This window comes from Jaculus jaculus, chromosome 2 (genome assembly GCF_020740685.1).
Source record: "Jaculus jaculus isolate mJacJac1 chromosome 2, mJacJac1.mat.Y.cur, whole genome shotgun sequence".
Taxonomy (NCBI): domain Eukaryota; kingdom Metazoa; phylum Chordata; class Mammalia; order Rodentia; family Dipodidae; genus Jaculus; species Jaculus jaculus.
The window spans coordinates 40212820-40240081 of record NC_059103.1 but is presented as its reverse complement, the minus strand read 5'-3'; the positions used below and the strand labels follow the sequence as shown (position 1 = coordinate 40240081).

Sequence of the window (27262 nt, the reverse complement as noted above, 5' to 3'; positions counted from 1 at the left end):
ACTTCTGCCCCAGAACTCTCCAGAGCTAAGAGGTGGCCCACGGCACACACTTCTGATTATAGAGGGGTACACTGTCTTTGGTGAGCACACTGAAAAGGAACAGTATCTCCATCCTTACCACACAAAGGTTAGTGCTCAGGGTTGGGGTCTGCCTGGGTTTCTTTTTCCTCCCTCTCCCCTATCTCTTTTTCCAGCTGTAATGGCTGAGCAGCCAACTGAGAAATCTGGTTGTAAACCACAAGACTTCACATCAACTTGGGAATTCCTGTTTGGGGAGGGATGCAAGCTGGGTCTTGGCAGGCACCTCGCATCTCACTGGAGGGCGCGGCTCTCCCAGCTGCCTCTGAGGAGCTGGCTCTTGCTGCTGCCAGACTCATCAGTGCAGGGGCATCAGTAAGGACAAGAACGGGGACAACAGGGTCCTCTGCATGGCGTCATGCAGGGGCATTCTAGCTCTACTGCAAGGTAGCCCTGTGTCTGTGCTGGCCCAGTGCACTAGAAACTCATAGAAAGGCCTCCTAAGACCTTTCCAGCCCCAATCACCAACTGTTAGGGGGCCCTAAAATTCCTGGTACAAGTAATGAGGTTACAGGTAAGTTAACTCAATTCTTCTCTTTTCCTAAAAGACATCATTACTACTATTAATTTGGGTTTCAGACAAAGAAGACATAGGGCTGGTGGTGGTGGGGGGGGGGGGACAAAACAGCAACCCAAGGAGAGCCAGGAATATGACCTGTCCCTGAGGTAAGAAGGGCAACAGAGGGGTGCACCCAGTTCCTGAGGGCGATTCAAGACCCAGGCCGGCCAAAGACTAGAAAGCACTCCACTCTTCCTCCCAACCCGACCGCAGGTCCCCTTCAGCATGGCTCACCTGCGGGCCAGGTGCCCTCGACAGAACCTCTGCAGGGTTAGCGTAGCCTGCTTCAGCCTGCGGTATTTCACCTTGTGCAGCCAGCCCCGGACAGTCTTCTGGATCATGATGGTGGCTGTTCGGAACTTGTCAGCCCTCAGCTTCTCTAGGTAGGCCACTTGGCCTGCCCGGAAGAAGATCTTGGTACGGCCAAACTGGAACTTGTCAGGATCCTTTACAAAGGGGGCAGAGGAATTTATTGGTCGTCAGTGAGGAGAACTTCCAAGGCAGAACTTGCCAGATCTCACGTGCACACCCTCTGGCTTTCCCTCAGCAGGTATACATGGACTCTTGGTATTCATCAGACCCTAGTCCCCACTCTGGGGAGTTCTGTGACCCTCAAAAGAACCCGCACCAGGAGGACAGCAGACAGACAAGCAAACAAGATACTCTACTTTAAGGAGTGGCAAGGATAATCAAGAAAATGAAACCCGGGACGTTCGGAAAGGATGGTTAAGGAAGGCATGTCTGCGGAGGTAAGCAAAGACCTATATGAACTGAAGGGGACAACTGTGGAGGGAAGTACAGTGGAGGAATATTCCAGATGGCAGAGCTGATTCCAGTGTTCTGTGGTGGCAGAGTGAGGCATGTTGAAGAATGGAGAGCCAGGATGAGGCCAAGTGTGGGGAAGTGAATGTGGGTGGTGAGAGGAATTAGCCACCCAAGGCTTTGGAGGCCACACTACAACGCTGGACTGGGAACTATGGGCTCAGGAGTTTCGTGTGAGCAATGACCTGATCTGGTCAGTATTTTAAGATTATCTCAAATGGCCACAGCTGTGCCCACCATTATAGACTACAAATAGCCCCCAAAGAAAAAACTATGATTTTTTTTTCAAACATGTAATTACTGCCTTAATTACATCTATTAGGTTAAAATTACTTGTTCTTTCCTGTGTTTACTCTAGTGGGTAAGGAAAGATGACACAGCAGAGTCACTGTGACAGCCTGGGGTAGGATAATGAGAGAGTGAACCTCTGACAGCTGAGAGCTCTTTGCAAACAAACTACCACGTAAGTGCACACCGGCGTGAAGGTGGAAGGAAGCAAGACAATGTCTCTCACTCTCTGCTCCATGTAGGCAAATGGCACTGTAAGAATGTTGAATCATGATTCCTCGTGGGTTAAGCCCAACACATTTGATAGGAGTCAAGTTCCAAACACTGAGAAGGTTGCACTGCCTGAGTCATTGACTGAGCTGGGGACAACTTTTCAGCCCAAGTATCACCGACCAGTCCTGGCTTCCAGAGAAGCTGGGATGGGTGGGTCTGGGCTGATTCTCACCCCTGAAACTTCTCAGGGCTCCAGTCCAGGAGCCCACAGCTGTGCTGAGAGGAGCAGGGCTGCCCGGGGGAGGAAGCTTTGAGGCAGAGGACACACACTCCCTGCTGCTCAGCAAGGGAGTCAGGATCAGGAGACAAGTCTGGCTGCCTGGCTTCGGCAGAGGCAGGCCTGGGATGCCATTACAGCCTTGGAACCAAAGCATACGCATGCATTTACTAGTCTGCAAATAAAGAGGAAGAGGCCTTCTGTTTTACGAATGAAGATCTCAAGACCCCACCTGTGGTTCCCAATCAGTCACCACCTGCCTCATCTGCAAGCTCTTCTTCCCCCGTGTCTCCGGCACATCTCCAGCCTCAGATCTGCTTCTTCTCACTCCTTGAACTTACTAACTGTTCTCATGCTCAGCCACCAATCATCAAGTTATAGGAACTGTTCATTCTCCAAGACTCACATGCCGAGGGAGCCCAAAGTAATCTTAGCAATCTATTCCACGCCACTCCTTTTACTTCATAGACAGTAAAACTGAAGCCTAACATAGTGAGGTGACTACTTGCTGAAGGGCACATTACAGCCCCTGACAATTCCATGTTCCTTTCAAGCCCTCTGCTCCTCATGCTTCTCAGGCACAGTTCTCAATGCGCTGTGGGTTCCCAAACGATGCCTGTCTCCGTGCACGTTCAGTGTCGTGAGGGAGGTACAGGTTCCAGGGTTGGTACATATTTGTGGAGTTCAGGAATAAGCCAAGTCAGGTTAAGGATGGGAGGGCATTCCTATAGTCTTGGCTGCGGAGAGTCCAGACCATCAGAGCACACGGCCATCCCCAGCTGGCCAGAGACTCAGCATAATGAAGCAGCCGTCAGCAACCAGGCAGTGCTGGGGGGCAGGGCATTAAGGTGCGCTGCTCTGCTCGGTTTTCTAGCCACACTCATCCTGCTTCTCTCCCGACTGTTCTGTTCCTAAGTGCACATAGGACTTGCTGTGGGGGCCAGGAGCTGAAATGTACTTTCTATGCTAACATAGGGCTCTGCCAACATCCCAACCACAAAGCAGGAGCACTAGAGCACTAGAGTCTATAGGGTGTAGCTCCAGCAGTGGGGGAAGATAAGGAAACCCACAGGGTCACCAGGAAAGTCTTGAAGTACAAGTCCCTGTTTTGTGCCAGGAAGAATAACTGCGCAGAGACACTGACCTGTCACACTGGACCAACAGGTACTGTGGCTGAGACCCCAGGGGGCGTCTCTGTCGCTACGCAACCATGGGTACTTTATATCTACTTTATGTACCTCAGGTTCCTCATCTGTAGAGGCTCTGTTAATAGCCTTGGAAGAGAAGAGTGAGCGATGACTTTAGACAAAGCAGAAGGTGGCTGCATGGCCAAGTGAGCTTCTCAGTGCCCGGGACTGCATACTGTGAGAGTGGCTTGAATACCAACCAGGAGGAAGACCCCTGACGTCTCACGTGAGTGCAGCCAGCTCACCAGAGTCCCTCTGAGCACTGGCCCCCTCTCACTCCTAAGGGAGCGGCAGGGACTAGGAAGACTAATATTTGGGCCGACCTGTTCTAAAAGGCAATTTCAAGGCATTCCACATTTAGGTGATGCCACAGAATGTCCATAGCTACAGAGTAGCTGAGACGAGGCTCATATGACTGTGGCACATTTTTCAGAATAAAACAAGACCTTGGCTCCCCATCATTTAGCACTGAGTTATATCAAGTAAGCAAATTTCCCTGGCAAAATGAAACTTGAAAAATTAAATTGCCTACATGCATGTGCATGTATGCCTGCAGGCATGTATGGATGCACCAGGGCCTCTTGCCACTACAAATGAATACCCGACCCTTGTGCCACTTCTTGCATCCTGTGCAGTGGGTGGTTTGGCAACTGAACCACCTCCCCAGCCCTTGAAAACTGAAAATTTTTTGATGTAATTCTTAGCAACTTTTTTTTTTTTTTTTTTTTTGGTTTTTCGAGGTAGGGTCTCACTCCAGCCCAGGCTGACCTGGAATCCACTATGGAGTCTTGGGGTGGCCTCGAACTCAGGATAATCCTCCAACCTCTGCCTCCTGAGTGCTGGGATTAAAGGCATGTGCCACCATGCCCAGCTCTTATCAACTTCTTAAACAGTCTTGATATGATTTCGCCTCTTATTGAGACATAGTTATACTTTGCTATAATTCCTGCATTCTCTAGAACTACTGAAATGTTTAAGAGTTTGCCCCATGTGGTTCCACTTTCCTAGTTCTGTAGTCTCGGCTGTGATTTGGGAATTTCAGGAAGGGCTGAGAATCTGTATTTATAGCCATATTTGTATTTATTTATATATATGTATAATTATATATTGTATATTTATATTTATAGCCAGCATATGGGAAGGGCTAAGACTGGCTATGCAACAGTAAGACAAAAGCAGCGTGGCTCTTTCCCTCTGCTGACGGGGCCGTGCGTCGCTACAGACCAGGCCTCTGTGTGGGTGCATCAGCTGTGAAGGAGCTAGATGCTGCCCAAGGCTGCAGCCAGCAGCAGCTCCCTTGCAGCTGTGTTGTGTGCATGCTGACATGTGAGAAGGCAGGACACAGGAGAGGAGGCTATTCTTTCCCTGTCACTGGTGCAGAAAGCCTATTAATATCATTATTAATATTTGGAGGCGTGGCGACAGAGCTGCAGGTATTAGCCCCCACCCCCTCACCCTCATGGGCAGGATACCTTAATGAGGCTCTCCAGAATAGACTTGCAGATGACTTTCTTTTCTGTGTTGCCAAGATCTCTCTTCTTCACCAGCATCCGATACCGGTTGAAGAAGTCATGGTAGGTCCACCTAGATGGAAATTAAAAGGTGACACATCTTGCCTCCTGGCCATACTCAGGCCATGGGCAACCTCAGATGGTGTCTCATGGAGTCAATGCTATTGTACAAAGTTATTCTTGGAGAAGCAAAGATCAGTCCCATTAAAGCTGTATGTTCACCACAGTACATTAGGAACTCTAGTGAGTCAGAAATTCCTGGAGTCAGGACCAAAGGCCAGGAGAAAGGGGGTGCCTCCATCCTCTCATACACATGGAAGGCCCTCCTCCAATGTGGCTATGGAATCAGTCAGGCACCCTACCTGTGTCTAGGCTCCATTTTATTTTATTTCACGTGTGTGTGTGTGTGTGTGTGTGTGTGTGTGTGTGCGTGCGTGCACGCATGTATGTAGTGGTCAGAGTTGTCTATATTCTTCCACCTTGAGCTACAGGGTCTCTTGCCACTGCACATGGGTCTGGCTCACAAGTGGTTTTATGTGGGTGCTGAGGAACTGACCTGGACCAGAAGGCTTTGTAAGCAAGTGCCTTTAAGAGCTGAGTCATCTCCTCAGCTCCGCCTTTAGATGTTCGTTCTCTTTGAAAGCTGATGCTGTTCATTGCAAATACTTCCTAAAATGCAGGGAAGCATGCAAACAAGAGGCCCTGCCATCATCCAGAACACACTTGTTTGAAACAGGGCAGAGCAGGCTTCTTAAGCCTTACCCACTTAAGACTCCTTCTCATCCAAGAACATATTACATGACCCCAGGTACACATGTGTGTAAGATAGGGACACAACACCAAAATTACTGATAATAAATCACATAGACATTTATTTGTAAACATTCTTTGGAACATACATAATTTTACCATGTATGAATGATGAAAGCAAATGTATGCAGCGATGAGATGCTATGCTTGCTTATTTTTGCATACAGCATTAAATGCTGGCTGAATACTTGACACTGCAGGATGGAGAGCATCTTCAGTGGTTTTCAGAGGTGAGCAATGTTTTTGATCTGTTGTTGCCAGTGCTGAGCACACCGCTTTGACCTTCCCCCTCAGCCAGCTATTCCACCCATGAGTTTGGAGGGACTGTGAGCCGAGCCAACCGAGCGGTGATCTTTAACAGCTACTGTTAAAAATGGAGACACTTGAGTTGATTTGCCTAGCTAAATACTGCTTCAGTGATTTCAGTCATGTATTGTAAACGCCAAGAAAACTTCCCAACCCACAGGAAGGTTAGGGAACAGAGTCCAAGTGGACAACGTGCAAATCAGACAACCATTTTGTTTTTAACATGTGCTAACACTAAAGAGGTTTTTCTAGCCTCTTTCTACTCTAGGCCCTCCAGTTTTGAATATTAGCCATTCCGTTCATACCACCACATAGGGAAAGATGGATTTCTTGGCTATGGGAATCTAATGGAATAAATGTGAAAAAGGGCATACTGAAGTCTAGGTCCCTTTTCCCCAGCCGCCTTCAGCATATGAATCTGCTAGTGCTGTCTTCCACTGGCCAGCCCTGACAGGGAGCAGCACTCCCTTTGCCTCTCTGCCGTGTGGCACTTCTGGAGGGTACTGCCAATGTTCTGTCTGCGTCAGGGCTGTTCCTCACTTATTTGTCCCCGTGTGTTAGCAATTTTGCTGGGAAATAACTAAAGCTTAAATGCTTCTAATCTGAAAATCTCTTATTGCTGACAGATCCATAACTCAAGGAAATGACGACAGTGGGGCTATAGGACTACAAAGTTGTCTAAGTCAGTTTGCAATGGGCTGGGTGTACAGAACTACAGAGGCCTGGCTCTGACCCTGACCAGCAGCCATGCGAGGAATGTGCTGTCTCCAACATCCAAATAGGCCCACTACATGTTGAGCTTCTTTCTGAGTGGTGGTGGTGGGGAGGTGCAACAACTTGTCCTTCACCTTAGAAGGAATATCCCTGCATGCCTCACACCACTGAAGTCCTAGAAATTTCACTGAGGTGGAAGCTCCTTGAATTTTGGATGGATTTATTTCCCATCCCCTGATGTGCATATGCTATACCAGCAACTCCAGAGTGGCTGCCATCTCCTGCTCATTTGATCAAATCAGCATAATGTCATTGATAGAATGGACCAACGTGACACCTTGTGGAAGGGACAGGCGATCAAAATCCCTGCAAACTAAGCTATGACACAAGGCTGGAGAGTTAATATAACCTTGAGGTAAAACAGTAAAGGTGGACTGCTGACCTTGCCAGCTGAAGGCAAACTGCTTCTGGTGGTCCTTACGGACAGGTATGGAGAAGAAAGCATTGGCAAGATCAATAGCTGCATGCCAGGTACCAGGAGATGTGTTAATCTGCTCACGTAAAGAAACCACATCTGGGGCTGGAGAGATGGCTTAGCGGTTAAGCGCTTGCCTGTGAAGCCTAAGGACCCTGGTTCGAGGCTCGATTCTCCAGGACCCACGTTAGCCAGATGCACAAGGGGGCGCATGTGTCTGGAGTTCATTTGCAGTGGCTGGAAGCCCTGGCGTGCCCATTCTCTCTCTCTCTCCCTCTATCTGTCTTTCTCTCTGTGTCTGCCGCTCTCAAATAAATAAATAAATAAATAAAAAAGAAAAAAAGAAACCACATCTGGTACTGTAGGGAAAGAGCAGGGCTGGCCTCACTTCCCCTACTTGCAACACAGGGAATGTTGCCCACCTCACCAAAGCATCTCAGGGGGCCTTGCAGCCAATAAGTCCATCCCATGAAGTGATGAGAAAGCTCTAAATTATGCTCCATTGCACCCTACGTTCCCCATTCCACTCTTGCTATTCCATTTTGAAACATTTATGCCCAAGGAGAGGGTGCTGTGGTGACACTGAGAAAGGGGGCTCTGGGCTCCTGTGTGAAGACAACCATCGAAGGAGAGCAGAAGCCCGTGGCCTTGGGAAGGCAGCTGCTCTCTCACGTGGGCGGTGCCTCGAGGGATGCCCATCTGCTATGGAGTCTTGGCATAAGGTCTACACAAGTCGTTTTCACCACAGAACCTAGCATGTGGGTTCATTCCCCTTTCACAGGCTGTGTGTGTCTATACAGAAAGCCCACACAGGAAAGGCTCCCCTGCCTTTAAGGTGAAAAGCTTAAAGATAGACTTTTTAAAAAGGCATTTTTCCTCCAAAAGAACTTTTTGGATTTGGATGTAGTTGTAGTGAGACCACAGGTATACCCAGGATGACTTTGCTCCATGAAATCTCTCCTTCTTCCCACTCCTGGGTCTACTGTAGGTCCCAGAGCTTTCTGTTTTGCATTAAAAGTATGTTAGGACATGGATGTGTGCCTCCACTAGCCATGAGCCTCCTTTGTTCACTGTCTTTCTGAGACATTTTAACCCACCTTGAGCACCTATCAATGTGATATCTTTACAACCAGTTGCTTATTAAAGTTAAATAGCATTTTACTGGCCATTTGCAATGGGTGGTAAGTTTTCAAAGGGTAAGATAGTCCCACCCAACAAACATAATGCAGAATGTTTGAATTACCCTTCCTCCATTTATTGAGACATTAAAGAAAGGTTTTAGACATTTGCGGTACAACATAGTTTTAGTACAGGAAGTCTTCTTACAAAGCAACTATAATTGCCATCTATCTCAAGAGCACAGCCCCCTTCTCAGGTTGCCCTGACACTCAGTATAGCTCTGTGGTTCACTGGCTGGGAGCTGTCCTTGAACTGAGTCCTGGGCCTGCCTGCTCTTCTAGTTCATTCTTTATTAGTGATGGGAGAAGAGGTCCCTCCTGAGTCTCTGATCGGCCCTTGGTGGTGCTCTATAGTGTCTTACCCATCCCTCCCTTCGCCCTGCGTTTCTCCCTGGATGCTAACTCATGTGGTGAGCCTGCTCGAGCACCTCAGACTCCAGGGTTGTTTCCTCCTCAGTAACAGCGTCCTTCGCCTGTGCTCTGGCCAGGCCAAACACACATGCGGGGTTTATGGGGAAAGCCCAGGGCTGTGACTACTTCCAGGCCAGGAACGCGTTCAGCAGAGCCTGCCCGCAGTCTGGAAGGATGCCTCCTTGGAATGAGCTCCTCAGGCTTGAAATAGTAAGTGACAATGTAGCTACTGTGAATGCTAAGAAACACAGCAGCTTGTGATGTTATTTTGCTTTACTAAGCTCCCACCTGGAGCCCCACACTGGAGTTACTGTCATGATGTGGGGGCATTCCACAGAATGTCTGCCTTAAGAGGCTGTCAGTGGACCAGTGTGAAGAGATGGGCCAGACCAGCCACGGCTGCACAACTCTGTGCTGCTTCTCTTTGGGGCATGCTTCTTGAAGAAGATACTGGCTGGATTCGACAAACCCTGAGGTTCCCTCCAGGTAGACCTTGGCATAAGGCTCTAAGTCAACCTCTATGACTTCAAGAACAATGTAGTTGCCCTAAAGATGTCATAGTTACTGGTCTCAAGGGCACCTCAGAAAACAGCATAGGTCCAAGATCAGTTGGGTCAAGCTGTATTTTCAGATATTCCATTATGCTGTCATTCAACCTACTTCAAAGTTCTTGTCAAGCTGACATGGAATGCAGAAAAGGAGACTCTTCTAAACTTGCAGGAGCCTCAGCAGAGGCCTCATTCCCATATCATCTCTCATGGAAACAAATAGCAGTTTTGAGGGAAAAAGCACACTGGAGTTGCTGGTACAGCATATGCGCATGTGGGGATGGGAAATAAATCCATCCAAAATTCAAGGAGCTTCCATCTCAGTGAACTTTCTAGGAGTTCAGTGGTGTGGGGCATGCAGGGATATTCCTTCTAAGGTGAAGGATAGTTGTTGTACCTGGCCCCTCCTACCAATGAGAAAGAAGCACAACGTCTAGTGGGCCTATTTGGATTTTGGAGACAGCACATCCCTCGCTTGGGTGTGTTACTCCATCCTATATACCAAGTGATTCAGAAAGCTACCAGTTTCCAGTGGGGCCCAGAACAAGAGAAGGCTCTTCCACAGGTTTAGGCTGCTGTGCAGGCTACTCTGCCACTTGGGCCATATGATCCAGCAGATCTGATGGTACTTGAGGTGTCAGTGGTGGATAGGGATGTCATCTGAAGCTTTTGGCAGGCCACCATAGAGGACCAGCTGGCCATGGTGGTGCATGCCCTTAATCCCAGCACCTGGGAGGGGGGGGGCAGACGTAGGAGAATCACTTTGAGTTTGAGGCCACCCTGGGATTAATAGCGAATTCCAGGTCAGCCTGGGCTACAGTGAGACCCTACCTCATCCCCCCCTGCAAAAAAAAGAACAAGAGGACTGCTCAAACTACACTCTTTAGCAACTAGCTCCTCCTCCTCCTAAACCCCGAACTGTGACCTACTCTTGGAAAATGCAGCTCAAGGAGCCCAGTGCTCTCTTGCAGTGTAATTTCATCATTTTTTTTTGTACTTTTGCTTTATTCTCTAATAACAATTTCTTACTGCTTTGCTACCTATGTGTGCTTTTCCAATTCTTTGAATAAGATATGAAGAACCTTTCTGGAAACAGTTTGTGATCACAGAGCACTGGTAACACCTCCAAGGCAATAGTTTTCTGGCTGGAGGCATTAATAAGTTCACTGAGGGCCTGGAGGGATGGCTTAGTAGTTAAGGTGTTTGTCTGCAAAGCCAAAGGACCTCAGTTCAATTCTCCAGGACCTACGTTAGCCAGATGCACAAGGGGCACACGCGTCTGGAGTTCATTTGCAGTGGCTACAGGCCCTGACACACCCATTCTCTCTCCCTCGCTCTCTCCTTCTTTGTCAAATAAATTAATAAACAAAAATAAAATACTTTAAAAAAAGGTATGAGTACCAAAGTCCACTTTTAAAAAAATCAGAGAGAAGCTGGACCAGATGGTACATGCTTGTAATCTCAGCACTCAGGAGGCTGAGGCAGAAGGATCCCAAGTTTGATGAGCTACATAGCAAAATGCTATCTCAAAAAAACTATGGTCTGGTGATACAGCAAAATGGTAGAATACCATTTAACATATACAAAGCCCTGTGTTTGATCTCAGCACAGCAAAAGGAAATTAGGAAACTATGTTTGAAAATCACTGAGACATTCTGTCTAAATGCAGACATGCAAAGCTCAGCCTCAGTTTCTAACTTCAGGTCTGGGTAAGCATCCTCCTGACTGTGAGGTGTGGCTCTCAGAGTGAGCCACTGGGTTAGCCGATCAAAAGGAGGATAGAGCACAGGCAAAGAAGCCAGGAACCAAAGTTGTAAGAGTCTGAGATCAAGACTCATGTCGCCCTTGGTGGGTGTGGTGGTGCATGCTGGTACTCGGGAGGCAGAGGTAGAAGATCACTGTGGGTCAGAGGCCAGCATGGGGTTACCCAGTGAGTTCCAGATCAGCCTGGGATAGAGTGACACCCTGTCTCGAAAATACCAAAATAAATAGAGGAAATCATCATTCTAGGATAAGTCTACATTGGTTTACTCTTGGTCAGTTAAACAGCAAAGGCGGTAAGTTAGTGTGCCTGTGTCCCAGGTTCAAACGTGATCAAGCAAAAGGCGAGCAGGGAGAACCGAAGTCTCCACCTGCTTCTATCTTAGGCCATTTACTCCACATGTGTCTTGGGGATAACATTGTAAAAGTTGGCAATTCTTTCAGAAAGCACTACTTAAGGCCAGGAACAGTGACAAATTCCTGAAATCCCAGCACTTGAGAGACTGAGGCACAAGGAGTTCCACCAGTTTGAAGCCAGCCTGGGCCATGTAGTGAGTTTGTGGTCACTCTGGGCTACAAAATAAGAGCTTGTCTCAAAAAAACAAACAAAAAAGGTACCATTCAGTGTGGCAGACAGCTCCATGCTACTGGGATGGACCTCTAAACCAGACACAGTTTCGGGGAGCAATGGGATTTTATTTCAGCTTACAAATGCAGGGAAGTTCCATCAATGGTGGGGGAAGCTGCTTACTTCCATAGGTCCAAGCAGAGAGAGAACCGCAGCAAGAAATGCCAGCATGGCAAACACTAGCCCGCCAGAGCACCTCCAGAGCCTGCCCTGCAGACCTCTGGGCTGGAATTCAGGTTCGCTCCAGTGCTGTGCCGCCTCTGCTCTGGAGGCTATGGGGACATGCGTCCAAACCACCACTCTTAGGGTTTAAGAAGTTGATGAGGAGAAAGAACCTCATGCTTTTTGTTTGCATTCTCTCTCTCTCTCTTTTAAACACAAACACTGCACACCTAAGGGGTCCTCCCACACTTGTTTTAGCTAAGTGGTCTTTGCCTCACAGTTCCTGGAGTCACAGCGCTGTGTGAGGCCCTGGAGAAGACGACATCTGACAGCTTCGCAGACATGAGATAGACAGCTGGAGAAGCTTCGCTGCTGGGCAGTATATACCTCGCCTTTGTTTATATGCTTCACGGTGACCATATTGCTTAGCCACTGCACAGCATTTCAAATTGAATGATGGGTTTTCATTGTAAGGCAGCCTCCTGGAGAGCCATAGTTATTAGAGTATAAAAACTGTCAGGAATCCTGAAGCCTAAAGGGCACAGTCAGCCCCAGATCACTGCTGCTGGCTGGCCATGCCACAGTCGTCTCCCCTGGCTTGAGGGGTTTCAGGGGCACTGACCGTGTCGTAATTTTCAAACAGAAGAAACGACTCTATTCCAAGGCATTAGTGGGCTGAATGTGTCTCAAACACTTGGGCTCCTGGGGAGCAACCCCATGGTAGTCACCACAGGTCTCTGCAAAGCTTACTTTTCCCTTTCTCATTTTCCTTCCTTTGGTAACTTGCATAAAAAAAATGCAGGAAAGTGCTATCAGTTAGACTTTCCCCAACCAAAGAAGCCCACTGAAGGAGCCTTGGGAAAGCAAAATCACTTTTTGGTACTAGTTTCCAGCTGCTGGAGAAGTGAATCCTTTTTGCAGAGGACTCTCAATCTGCCCAGCCTCTTTGGCTCCATGAAGGTCTCCAAAGGTCAGGTCCACAGAGTGACTGCTCAGCGTTATCACACTTGTGTGTACTGCCTTCCCTAACTGACACCTCGCTGGACATGTGAGATCCATAAAACTCACTTTGCTTTATCTCCGGACAGTGCACACACATACCCATCTGGACAGGACAGTTAACAAACACCATTCCCTTCTTTTCAATTAGTGAAGATACCACACAGTTATTGTGGGTGGTGAGTACAGAAAATGGAGCAATGGGCTATCCCATAGACCTCCTCCCCATTCATGTACCAGATAAATGCCATACTAGATGCTGTGGCTTGGTAATGGCAAGAGGATGAAAGAGGATTAGGATCTAGATGATACAGTACATATGATTCAGCTCCATGTCAGCATAACAAAAATACCATAAAGCCATCTTCCCAGAATCCAACACTGCCTTGGAGAGGGAAGCCCACCTTGGACACTTTAGCAAAATGTACTTAGGCAGTCAATAACAGTGCAGCATATAATGCAGACACTGGATCTAGGCCCATGTATTTAAGTCACAGCTTACTACAGCAACTCCTGTGATAACAGAAATACATCATTCCTTTCTTCTCTGTACTTTCTACAATACCTGCAATTGCTAAGACAGAAGGTACAGATATACTTGCAGTTTTCTGGTAGAAAGAACTCTGAAACAAATAGGATGCAGGAAAAGACATCCATCAGGTACTCGGTGAAAGGCCAGCAAGTTGTGGGCATGTTGACCCCACTGGCAGATCTAACTGTGGCCAGGTGTGCTGACCAGCAGGAGAAGTCACTTTCCATATGAGGCTCAAGACTTGGCATGCGTGGGTCCCCTCAGCTGCCTGGACGAGACACAAGCACACCTGGAGTGCCAGCTCGCTACAAGTGGCAGACCAAGCAGTTGCAAGAGAGTACTGAGCAGGCAGGGAAGCACTCAACCTGTCATCCATGAGGTGCAAGCTGCACCCTGCCGGCAGCACCCACCTGCTTCTGCCCCACTATCTGAATCAGTCTTGCTCTTCTAGGCCCAGCTCAAGCCTCACCTTTTAGAAGCCACAGCTCCTCCCACGCTTGCACTACAAACTTGCACCGTGTCAAGCTTGTGTCTCCTAGCCTGAGCTCCTGGTGAATGGGGGGTCAGCACAAGGCTGGATGCTCCCTAGAGCAGGAGGCATGGAGAAAAGACTAACCAGAAAGGTGGCACAGTGGTGTTCTCATTCTACACAAAACTCATGTGACACCCAGAAGTAAATCTCTCCCCTCCTCCCACCTCAAAACAGACCGCGCTGTGCTGGGACAGCAGCCCCGTGGGACGGCAGCGCCGCGGCATACACCGTCACTCGACTTCACACAGCGAGGCTTCGGGGCTGCTCCGCCAGTGAATCAGAGCTGGCACATGTGGATAGGCACCTGCCCGAGTGGACTCTATAGTTAACCCTATCTGACACATGCCCTCCTTGATGCCCAAGGGGACATCTTTGCAGTGATACCTTCTTCAAGTCACCCATTCTACCATAAAACAATTTATTGTTAGAAAGTTCTTGGTGAAGTAGGTGGTTCTTTTTAAGTTGAGATGGATCTTTAGGCTCCAAGTTCTTATCTCACCATTACATGCTTTCCTTGTGTCCAGTTATACACACTGCACAAGCCCACCATCAAGACTACTAAGAAACTCAGGCTTGTCTGGCCACTCTAGGCTGCTGCCCAGCACACATTTCCTGTATGTCTCCAAACAGCTGGATGTGGGATACCTTAGTTCTAGCTTGGGCACACACACAATGTTTTGGTGCTTGAAATTGAGCCCATGAGCATGATAAGCACTGTATCAATGAACCACTCCTCCCGCTGGAAAATATAGCTTGTAAAGTGACCATTTCAGTTTCTTGTAGCAGTTTGGGAATTTTAGAATAGTCTTTTGAAGTAGCCATATACATTGGTATTTCACAAAAAGCAAGCTGGAAACTTCTGACACAGCAATGCTCTCCCAGATCCTTATGCCCATAGAGAGGCAGCTACTTGCCCAAGGCTGTAGCTTAACAACTATCTGTGGGGTAAGTATGATTATTCTTCTTCAAGAAAAATAAGGATGCCTAGTTCCAAAGAGATTTATTAGCTTGCCCAAGGCCACCCTGTCAAAAAGGATGGGAGCCAACTCCTGAACCCAGGCCTAACTCCAAAGCCATCGCTTAACTACTAGGCTGTCCGGGCTATCACCCAGGCTACAGCTCTGCAGCCTGTACTGTCTTCACAAGGTGGGAATGAAGGTGTGGGCCTGGTACAGGGGATGAGGAGTCTCTCACGCTGCCCATCCCTTTCGTTTCTGATAAACCCTTCTTTGACGGGTTCACAAACTTGAGCAGTGATGCTGGGAAACAACTCAGTTTGGGCAGAGGAGTGATGATTCTAGATCTAACCACCACTGCAGGCTGGTGACTGGCAGCCCACTACCTTCTCCAGGTCTCATTGAGAAAGCAAGTGGATCATAAAGCATCTTTTCTAGCCATAGCATGGACATGTGGTCATGTCAGAACTTTATCTTTTATCTAAAAATTGTCCTATTACAATTTCCAAGCTATTTCAATAAAATGCAAGGCTGGTCATATTACAGTCACTTGATTTGCTGAGCATTAGTGGACTGTAACACACAATTCTAAGAACAAGTGGACTAACAATGGCAGGATTAAAGACATCGTTTTGGTAGATGACACTTGTCTGAGGAGCCCAGAGGTACAAGAACTAGGAGTAGGAGGGGAACTAGCTGCCCATGGAGCCCAGCTACATAGTACTGAGGTCCTCCTCCAGGAGCCCAGTTGAATGAAGCTATGCTGGATCTGAACCCAGTGCCTGTGGTAAGCACTGAAAGGCAGCGGAAGTGATGAGACTACAGTGGGTTGAACACAGGCCCGAATCCCATCCTATCAATGCCAGGCACCGAAGGACAGCCTGGGAAAAGGTGGGTGAGTCTGCAGAACCTTCATCAGAAACAAGGGGGTGGCCTCTCAACAGCAGATGGGAAACCATTTGTGTTCAGATCTAAAGTCAAAAATGACAGGGGGCCCCAGGACACCCCTGCCTATTTGCGGATCTAGGGCAGATGAAGTGAAAAGCCTTCGGCATGGCTCTTCCAATCACTCTGAGCAATCTTGGAAATTCTGGGCTTTGAAAAGCAATCTGGATGCTGCAGATTAGTGACAGCTCTTACTCTTTCCAGGTCAAATGCAAATCCCCAATTCTACCAGCAACTTTCTTTTCAGATCAACATTTGGGAAATGTTTATGCCTAAGCTGTTTATAGGCCATGAACCACCACATTTGAAACAGTCCCTCTACTGCAAGGGAAAGTGTCAAGTGTAGGGAGAAGGGAGGCCTGAGCTAGACCCACTCCTCCTCCCTTCTGACCCATCTCAGTACAGAGGGTCCTTAGGACTACCACACTGCTCCCCCAAGTCCCAGTTAATGACAGGTGCTTGGCTCCCATGACATGGTTGTATTGTGACTCCAGACAGCATGTGGATTTGCCACATATCCATCATGTCTATTTCAGGCAAGGGTTCAGAGAGGATGCACAGTCTTGGTGTGATTCACCCAGGCTCTGGAGTGATTCTGTGGATAATCCGCAGTGCAGGTCAGGCCATGAGAATCATTTTATTTATTTTATTTTATTGGTTTTACAAGGTAGGGTCTCTCTCTGGTCCAGGCTGACCTGGAATTAACTATGTAGTCTCAGGGTGGCCTCAAACTCATGGAGATCCTCCTACCTCTGCCTCCGGAGTGTTGGGATTAAAGGTGTGTGCCATCACACCCAGCCAAGAATTACTCTTAACAAAGTTGTGTTTTCTATAACAGATTTGGTTTCATGGTAAAAGTTGAAGGAGTTCAATACTGGGTGAGTGTAAAGGCAAAATCTGTTCTGCTAAGAAAAGCCTGTCACATGCTATGTCACATGGATGAATCTTAAGAACAGTATGCTAAGTGAAATAAGCCTGTTATAAAAAGGACAAATGCCACATGATTCCACTTAGATGAGGCACCCGAGCTGTCAAATTCAGAGACAGGAAATAGAAAGGTGGTTCCCGGGGGTCAGGAGAAGGTTAGGGTTTCATTTCATATGGTGAGCTGTGGCTTTCACCCAGGAAAGGGTCATGTGTTAGGAGCTCAGTCCAGAGTAGCAGTGTTAGGACGTGGAAGAGCAGTTAAGAGGTGGGCCTATTGGAAGGCTGTTAGGCCATTTTGGGGACTCAAACCTCAGAAGGGACTGTGGGACCCTAGCTACTCTCTGGTAATGTTATTTTTCCCACCTACATAAGCCTGATATCCACACTGTACAACCATGAGCCTTTTAAAAATGAATTTAGCCTGCTGGAGATGCTGTTTGTTCTGGTTTTGTTAGGTGTTTTGTTATAGTAATGGAAAACAAACTAAAACCAGCAGTTATTATTGAATGGGTGCAGTTTCATTTAGTCTTGCCAGGGGAAAGGAGTTCTGCAGATGGATGTACAACTGAATATACAAAATGCTACTGAACCTGATACTTTAAATAGTTGAGAAATATTGAGGGTAGGGTGGGAGTTGAGTGAAGAAACCCCTTTTGCAATGACCAAGGCCAATGTGAAACGCTGCCCGAAAAGAGGCTACTGTTAACTCCTGCACTTTTCAGGCCAGGGAGAAATTGTTACTTCTCTCAGCATCCTGCTTGCTCTCCAGATGTGAGAGCTTTTCTGAAGGTCTCTCTCGGGCTGACAGCACATGGGCTGGCTGGGGCACAACACACTGGCCTCACTGCCGCAGCCTCAGGAGGCTGTGGTTGCGACATTACCTGGATGGGTAGCCGGCTGCACTGATGCGAATCGTCTCCAACACCCCACAGGCTCTGAGCTGCTGCACGGCTCTCTTTGGGTCGAAGCTGGCAAACACAATGATATGCGATGAACAGCCATGCTGGCAAGTAAGAGACGAACAGGAGAGAAGGGATGCACAAGGCACCTGATGCCACTGAGTTTCAGATGGCCAAGCCAAGGTCAGGGTAAAGCACAGACCAAAAGGCAGATGACCTATTTCATCACCTGCAGTTCTCGAGACTTCACACATTCTATTTAAGTGTTTTGGGCATGTATTTGTGTGTTTATGTAGTGTGGTGTATGTGTACAGACATATGCATCCTATACACACACGGCAGAGGCCAGAAAGCACTGGTACCCTCCTCTACTGCTCTTCCACGTTGCCTCCTTGAGGAGGTGTATCCTTCACTGAGCCTGGAGCCGCTATCTTTTTGGTCAGACTGGTAGATGGACACACCCCAGCCATTTTCTAATCTCTACCTTCCCCACAGGACTGGGGTTGCAGATGTGTGTGGCTACACCCACTTTTCCTTGGGCATCCTGGGGATCAAACTCAAGCCTTCATGCTTGTGGGCATCTCCCCAACTTGACTCCTTATACACATTTTTCATATCATCTTTTTTTTTTTTTTGGTTTTTCGAGGTAGGGTCTCACTCTGGTCCAGGCCGACCTGGAATTAACTCTGTCATCTCAGGGTGGCCTTGAACTCATGGCGATCCTCCTACCTCTGCCTCCCGAGTGCTGGGATTAAAGGCGTGCGCCACCACGCCCGGCTTCATATCACCTTTTATCTTTGCCTATCCTCCAAGACTCATTTCTACCCATTCTTCAAAGCTACACACACACACACACACACACACACACAGAGAGAGAGAGAGAGAGAGAGAGAGAGAGAGACAGACAGACAGAGAGACAGACAGACGGAGACGGAGACGGAGACGGAGACGGAGACGGAGAGAGAGAGGGAGAAGGAGAGGGAGAGGGAGAGGGAGAGGGAGAGGGAGAGGGAGAGGGGGAGAGAGGCAGGGAGGGCATCAGTGTCTCTCATGTGAGCCCAGAACTTGCCAACTTGGATCTGGCTAACTAGCCAGCTTGCCCCAGGGATCCGTTTCCACCTCCCAATGTGCATGTTGGGATCGCAGGCAGGCTGCCGTGCCCACCCAGCATTTCCATGGGCACTGGGGATCTGCACTCCAGTCCTCACGCTTGCATGGCAAGCACTTTATCAACTGAGTCATCTCTCTGACCCTGTATCTTTTTTTAATTAAAAAATTAATCATTAATTTTTAAAAGAGTTTTTGGATTTTTGACGTAGGGTTTCACTCTAGCCCGGTTGATCTGGAATTCAACTATGTAGTCTTAGGATGGTCTCAAACTCATGGTGATCCTTCCAGCTTTGCCTCCCGAGTACTGGGATTACAGGTGTTAAAGGCCTACATCTTAAGGGCAGTTTTGTGACATACGATTCCTTAAGCCTAGTGGGTATATGTTAATGTTCTAGCCAAGACCCTGATGAAGACAGGTAATAGATGTTTCTTGAGTAAAAGTAGAGGAAAATAGTCTTACATGAGAAGATTTGAGTAAGAGTTAATGGGGCCATTCTGGGGATTACATGGGCACACCTGGCAATGTCTAGAAAGGATGCTGCCAGTAGTTTCTCTCGTGTTGTGACATCTGGTACATAGGTCAATGATGCATCTAACCATGTGACAATGTACAGGACAAAGAATCATCTGATCCAAATGTGGATAGTGCTGAAGTTGAGAAACTACAAGGAATGGGAAGACAAACACACAGCAATTTCTTCCAGAATATCATCACCAGTAATACCTTTTATCTATATAATTATGTTCATGTGTGTTTGTGTGTGTATGTAGTGTATGCACATGTATGTCCCCTTGAAGTGCCCCATGCATTTGCCTGTGGCAGCCAGAATGGAGCATAGCCTGTTATGCTCCATTACTTTTCTGCCCATTCTTGTTGGAGCTGGAATTTCTTACTGATCGTGGAGCTTGCTAATTTTCCATTTTTACTACCTCCAGCATGTGGCTACACCCAGCTGTTTAAATGAGCTCTGAAGACTTGAACTCAGGTAGTCTCAGGCCCTCAAGCTTGCATAGGAAGCTCATGTAATTGCTGAGTCATTTCTCTAAACCCCATATATTTTTATACTTTTCACCAACAATTCTTATTGACTCTCTCCTTGGATTTCATTTTAACAAGGATATTTTCAAATCATAATTAAAAGACACAGAGAACAGAATATCAGCTTGGGTCTAGTAAACTGAGGTGAGCATGAGGCTATGTCAAAGGCCAGGGGCAATATTCCTGGCAAGAATAACAAGGATCTGGTGATCAGTCCCACACTCCGTTCAATATCTTTCTTTTTATTTTAAATATTTTAGTTTATGGGATGGAGAGATGGTTAGCAGTTAAGGCACTTGCCTCTGAAGCCTAAGGACCCAGGTTTGACTCCCCAGAACCTACGTAAGCTAGAAGGCACATGTGCACAATGTGGCGCATGTGTCTGGAGTTCATTTGCAGTGGGTAAGGCCCTGGCACGCCAATTCTCTATCTCTCATAAAAGATTTTAATTTGTTTATTTATTTGAGGGGGGACAGAAAATGGGCATGCCAGGCCCTCTAGCCACTGTAAACAAAATCCAGATGCAGCTGGGCGTGGTGGCACACACCTTTAATCCCAGCACTCGGGAGGCAGAAGTAGGAGGATCACCATGAGTTCAAGGCCACCCAATGACTACATAGTGAATTCTAGGTCAGCCTGAACTACAGAGAGACCCTACCTCAAAAAAAAAAAAAAAAATCCAGATGCATGCACTGCCATGTACATCTGGCTTAATGGGTACTGGGGAATCAAATCTGGGTTCTTATACTTCACAGGCAAAAGCCTTAACCGCTAAGCCATCTCTGCAGCCCCAGTTAAATATCTTAACTTCCACATATGAGAGTGAACATGGACTGGAAAAGGGCAAGGGAGATGGATTTAAGGACATGCTGCATGCATATACTAAGAAAAAAATCACACTAAGCCCCATTAATATGTATAGTAGATACTAATATTGAAATGAGAAAGAAAAGAAGGAAGAGTTAAGAGGAACCAGCATGCCAAATTGTCAAGTGGGTTCCATGGGACTCTGGCAATGAGCAGAGGCTAGAAGTGAGGAGGAGGAGGAATCAAGGATGTCCTGTCCAACACGGCAGCCCCTAGCCACATGTGAGTACTTGAGATTAATTAAAATGAAACAAAGAACTCAATTTTTTGTATCCCACTATCCGCATTTCAAGCACTAATGGCAACATTGCATGATACGAATTACAAAACACTTCCATCATCCGGGAAAGGACTTCTGGACAGCACTGGTCTACACTGCCTTCTAGATTGGAAAAGTAGGTCTGGTGGTGAGTGGGATGTCACTATTATGTGTGACACCATTAGTAAAACACAGGGCAAAGCAAAAGGAAGTACTTCAAAGGTATACAGGCTATCTCGGGCATGTGGAATGTGGGTGGCCAACAAAGCTGAGGCAGGTGCAGAGAATGCTGCTCTGGATTGGGGCACAAGCCGAGACAGACAGAGGTGCTATGCAGTCATGTTCTATGAACTGAACGAGCATTCTCTCCTGGAAGAAACCCTGGGCAGCTTTTGAAATTCAAAAGATTCACAAGACCCTCCCCCAGATTATCTAAGCATTAACACATGCTGGGGAGAGGAGACTCTGCACCAGACCAAGCTGCCTGCAAGTCAGGCAGGGACTTCCAGGGATGCAGCTTTCTTGAGTCCTAGGCCATGCTGGAATGAGCTTTTCAGTGATGCAGCTGCCTTTGAGTCACCCATGCTCCTACGGGTAACTCACTGGTTCACTAAACTAGACCCGAGTGGAACTGTTTCTCTGATCTGTTGTCAGCAGCCTCTCTGGAGTGGACGTTTGTTCATGTCTCCTCAAGAAAAATTACAAGAGGTCCATGTTACATAGATCTGCGTGGGGTCCGCCATGTCAGCATGGATACAAATGACAAGAAAGTTTTAAGGCAGGGACAGAGGCTGGGGTGTGTGTGTGTGTGTGTGTGAGGAGAGTGGACAAGGGTTATCTAAACCTGCAAACAGAGGCCATATGCGAAACAGGATCCCTTGTGTGCTCTATCACATAGTATGCCATCCCAGAGCTGGTGTTCTCCATACCAGAGAAGCCTTTCCTCAGTACTCTCGTGATCCTGTCTGGTTTGAATTTAACATCTGCTGGGGGACATGGGCTCGCAACTTTAACGACAGACACACTGTGACATGGCCCTCTACTTGACTCAGCTTTGTATGCACAGTGCTTGGTAACATACTCCAGGGGATAAGGGAACTGTGTTTTCTTTTTCCATCTTTTTTATAAAAGAGAGGGGAGGAAAAGGGGGGGGAGAGAAGGGAGGGGGAGAACTGGCACGCCAGGGCCTCTAGCCACTGTAATCGAACTCCACCTTGTGCGCATGTGCAACCTTACATGCTTGCATCACCTTGTGCATCTGGCTTACATGAGTCCTCAGGCGTTGTAGGAAGTGCCTTAACCGCTAAGACATCTCTCCATCCCGGAACTTCATTTTCTCCCTCCCAGGTAGAACCTAGCCAGTGTCCTTAGGCCTGTGTTCTGCACACCACCTACCTGGGGAGTGACTGACTAGTCAGCATGCCACACTGCAGAGCTCAGCAAGACTGGGCCCTCCCCATTCCTACGGACTCTGAAGTGGGGCGGGGGCCTGGCTGCACCCAGTGGGCACTTACTGGAACGGCAGCTTTTCGTCGTTGGGCTTGATACAGCGAACATAGTGTGGCGTAGTAGCATTCAGGGTCTCCATGAGCAGGTTTAGAGAGGTTCGAAACTGTTGGGGCCAAAGCCAGGGTTTGGTTATTTTTATAATAATGTTAAATGCACAATAGAGAAAATCTCACATCCTGGTGGTGACAGTAGTAGTTACTATTATGATTAGTCCAGAAGGATGGGGGAGAGAAATTCAGTGACCTGGGCTCAGACTATAGCTGATCTTGCTGTGCCCAAAACTTCGTCCTTCCCATTGATAGGACTCATCACACTAAACGGGAGGGAGACTCCCCCCAGTGTGACTAACTCCTAGTGTTGGGATCAAGTGAGATGAAAGGCATATGAGCACTGAGAGATGAGAGAGCACTTTGCTATGCACTGCAGGCCTATAATCCACGAACTTGGGTCCTGTAACCATGACGTCCAACATGCTGGAAATCATTTAGTTGATATGCATAGGTGATACTGCCTGGATCTTCTCTTTGGAGGCATAATGGAATAGGTACTATTTTCAGTTGGCTGCTTTCTGGACTTAATATTTAACCCTCCTCTGCACACTATAGATCTGATCTCTTGCCTCACTGCACTACCTGCAACCCTTCAGCTGGGCTCTGCACACACCCCTTCCTCTTTCTTCTGAGAGTTCTCTCCAGGGCAGCTCTGCTACATATACCCTAACCCACAGCTAATGGTCTTGGGTCTAGGGCTGACCTGGAAGCCCACAGATTTCTTGTGCTCCTTGTTGGATGCCTTCATGGGGGGTCTGGCAGAGCGAATGTTGATCTTTGAAGATGTGGCCTTCCCAGGTGTGGTGGTGGCAGGAGCAGGGTCCTTGTCATCACGAAACAAGTCAGCCACTAGTGGGAACTGGAGAAATCACAGGAAGAATAGTAAGAAGATCTCTTATACTTTGTGCTGAGTACCTGCTTTCAAAAGAGCTATCATGTCCATGAGAAAGGAACATGCCAAATGTTCATAGCAGCGTAATCCATAAGAGCTACAAAATTACTCAAATGGCTGCCATCTAATGAATGGTTAGCATACCCAAAAAATGAAATACTATTTGACCATATAAAAAATGAAGTTCTCAGTCATGCTACAACATAGATGAAATTTGAAAAGTTAAGTGAACCATGCCTGATATAACAGAAAACACAGCATGTGATGCCATTGGTATGAAATGTCCAGGGAACATAAAGTGGTTTAGTGGTTCTGGCTCTGGGAGCTAGGAAGAGCTGCTATGGAAAACAAGGTTTCTTTTTGTTGTAAGGAACATATGATTGAGTATACAGTGGTGATGGCTGTGGAACTTGGTTTAATTCACTAAAGACAGCCAGTTTAACACTTTAAAAGGGTGAGTTTTATAGTATGTGATGAATGATATCTCAGGCTTTTAAACTGACAAAAGTAGCTTTCCCTGTCTTAATTAACCTTCACCTGAAAGGACAGTGCAAGTTCACTTCCTCTGGGTGTGATGGGAGGTAGAGCGATGCACTCACAGGACTAGATTGAATTGCTTTCCCCACACTCACTATTGGGTCTTGTAACATAATTTAGCTTCTCTGAGTCCTGGGCTTTCCACTAGCGGAATGGGATCATTACAAGTATTGTCATGTGGTTTCTCTGGGCTAATGCAACAAGGTGCACAGAGGCGCCTTGGATGCTCACACTCCAGTCTCTGCTCCCTCACTAGTACTCACTAGGCACCTACACAAGTGGGGTATCATGCCAGTAGCTCAGGAAATGAATTATGTAAGTGGCATAACACACAAACTACTCAATACTATGCTCTATCAGTATCTCACAACCACTTTCACATGAGTTCAAAGAGCCCTAGGAGCCTATCAAAATTAGGCAAACGTATGGGCTTTTCATTAGAATCTGCAAGAAGCCCTCGTTCATCTCCCCCACTGATGGCAGTCAAGAGACATCTGAGAGTACAATCATGTCACCCAGCACATGATGCCTCAATGTAAGCATGGTACACTGTCCAAAATAGTAAGATGGCGCTGGTGGTACCCTCTAGCAGTGCTCAGAACTGTGATGTCAGGTCACTCAGAGGCAGGTCCTGCAACCTCACTAGGTAATTACACTTGCGTGGCAGATGGAGGTGACTGGGGCATAAAACAGGTAGTAACTATCTCATCCCCTAGAACTTCTTAAAACTCAACCTTACCCATGCGTGACAATACTACCAATGTGCTCTAGAATCACCTAAAATAAATTTCTGGGCATGCCTATGAGGAATTTTCTAGATTAGGTTAGCTGAGGTAGGAGGACCCGCCCTAACCCCTTGCACGAGGGATCCAGGCAGAGTCAAAAGGAGAAATGCACACCAGCATTCACCTCTGCTTCCTGGTGGTGACCAGCTACTTCACGCTCCGCCGCCACGCCTTCCCCACTGTGACGGACCACACACTGAAACCAGCCTTTCCTCCTTGAGGTTGCTTCTTGATAGATAATCTGGCCACAGCACCACTGAGGTAACTAATACATCATGACAGGCACAGGACAACTGGCAACAAGTTGGGGCGTAATCGGACACTGACCAGCAAGCACTCTTTAATCGTGTATTTTTGCACAGCAAGATAACTTGTACAGCAAACCTTAGGCCTGACCCTACGCACCAGCACTTGTGGGAGGGCTGGCACGCCGCCCCCGCTACGGGTACAGGACGATGCTGGCTAGTGTCCCACACCAAGGATTTTAGGCTGAAACACAAGTAACAAGAAAACTGGTTCTTTTTACCTTACTCTTAGGTATCGTAAGTTTACATTCTCAAGCCAATTTTAGAGTCAAGAACTGTACACAAGTCAGTTTTATACCACACACGGCTAGCCAGCTGTGGAACGTGCAGCGAGGCCACCCTGGATATACTTGCGTGCCTGCCAGCATGGGTGTCTCAGAATCAACATGTGGGTTGGCTCTTTCCTCACAGTCTTCATTTCTCACGGAAACACTGAACTTTTCATACGTAGCACAGTCATTTGTATACAAACAAAATTGTGGTTCTTTAGTTCAACTGTCTGGCCCTACAGTAAGGCCACAGCGTGCATAGCAAGAGAGGCAGTACCAATTTAGTAAAAGGACTTTGTTTCTTATTCCAAGAGTAATATGATAAAGGATATAAAACACTAACCAAGTGCTGATGTGTTTAGACTGTGCCAAGCATGTCTGAACCCACTCAAGCTTCCCCACAGTCACGTGGCTTAGGTAGTAACTGCATCTCACAGACAAGTGAGGTAATTGAGGCTCAGGGCTCAAGATAAGCCAGTTAATAAGTGGGAAAAAATGGGACTTGAGGGCTGGGGAGATGGCTTATAGGTTAAAGGCTCTTGCCTGCAAAGCCAAAGGACCCAGGTTCAATTCCCCAGGACACACATAAGACAGATGCACAAGACAACACATGCATCTTGAGTTCATTTGTGGTGGCTGGTGGCCCTGACATGCCTATCTCTCTCTTTCTCTCAAATCACAATAATAATTGATAATAATAATAATAAGAAGAAACTTAAACTCAGACAACTTAACTCCAGAGAGCAATACCACAATGTACCACTGATCAGGAAAGACCAGAGTTCTTTTAGAAAAGATCATGCCTGCAGCGCAGCTAAGAGGCTGAGGCCAGGGCAGGGGAGGTGCCATGTAGGTGCTTGTAGAATCCAGAGACCAGCAGAGCCTCTAGCCTAGCCAAACCTCTGAAACAACAGGACGTAGCAGAAAGGGCACCATGCTAGGGTCAAGAGACTGCACACTGTTCATGTTACTTGGTGCTAATTTGATCACATGGGCAATGAACTCGATGATCCCTCTAAATCCCTCTAAATCTTTCTCTAACCTGAATTCCAAGATTTTCTCAAACTTTGCTCTATCCCTGTTTACTGCATTCTTCAGGTTCATGTTACTTCACTGATTCCACATCTCGCTATTCAGCTGGTTCTCCAGCCTTTTGCTGTATCACCCTGGTATAGCATCCTGGCGAGGTGTCCGAAGACAGACAGACAGACAGACAGACAGATATTGCCTTCCCTGTCATCCTTGCTCAGACCTCCCTCAGCAGACAGTCTTGGCCTCCTCCCCACACTGCTGATATGGAACCCATGAGACCTTCCAGGCATCTCCTTGCAGAATCCTGGGTTTAGAAGTGGCATAGCTTCATCCTTCATCCTACCTGTCTACTTTGAAGGCCTCGGCTCGGTGATCCAGGTTTCCTTTATGGAGGTCTCTTCTGAGACATGGCAGCTCCACCTCCCATGAATCAGCTCTTCTCCAGCACTTTCCATGGGCCAGTCTCCTAACACTTCCCTTCCTGCACTTCTGCTGTCTGCCAGATCTGCATTCTCCTGATGGATCTCTACAATACTCATTCCCTGGACAGCCTCCTTCCTGCTCAAGGCATCTACTATCCCCTAATCCCTGATTTTTCAGTCTGGATCTTCTCCTATTAACATGATCCTTATTCCCAATGTCTATCAGCTCAACATCTTCCTTCCTCTTGAGGCCCACCGGAAGCTCCAAATTTAACATGCCACAAACTACCCTCACACACTGTCTCCTGAAACTGAGTTTGGAGATGTTGTCTCCACAAATTCCAGGTTCTGCTCAGAGATCAATGCTGGTGAATCCCTCTTGCATTCATGAGAACATAGCTGCCCTGGTTAAGCACCATTTGGGCTCTCTCCTGGATTACTGGTCACAGATGATCCAGATGTATTCCA

The 27262-nt window shown here is 47.4% G+C and overlaps 1 protein-coding gene across 1 annotated transcript in view; it reads right to left on the bottom strand.

Annotated features, from left to right (window-relative positions):
* Myo5b (myosin VB) overlaps positions 1-27262 on the bottom strand; it is a 343662-nt gene that overhangs the window by 71139 nt on the left and 245261 nt on the right. Inside the window, exons 15-19 of the mRNA XM_045142616.1 lie at positions 23256-23411; positions 22508-22605; positions 17701-17787; positions 4897-5008; positions 872-1083 (exon numbers count right to left, since the gene is read on the bottom strand). Of these exons, the coding sequence (XP_044998551.1) occupies positions 872-1083; positions 4897-5008; positions 17701-17787; positions 22508-22605; positions 23256-23411 (665 nt within the window). The remainder of the gene's footprint in view (positions 1-871; positions 1084-4896; positions 5009-17700; positions 17788-22507; positions 22606-23255; positions 23412-27262) is intronic.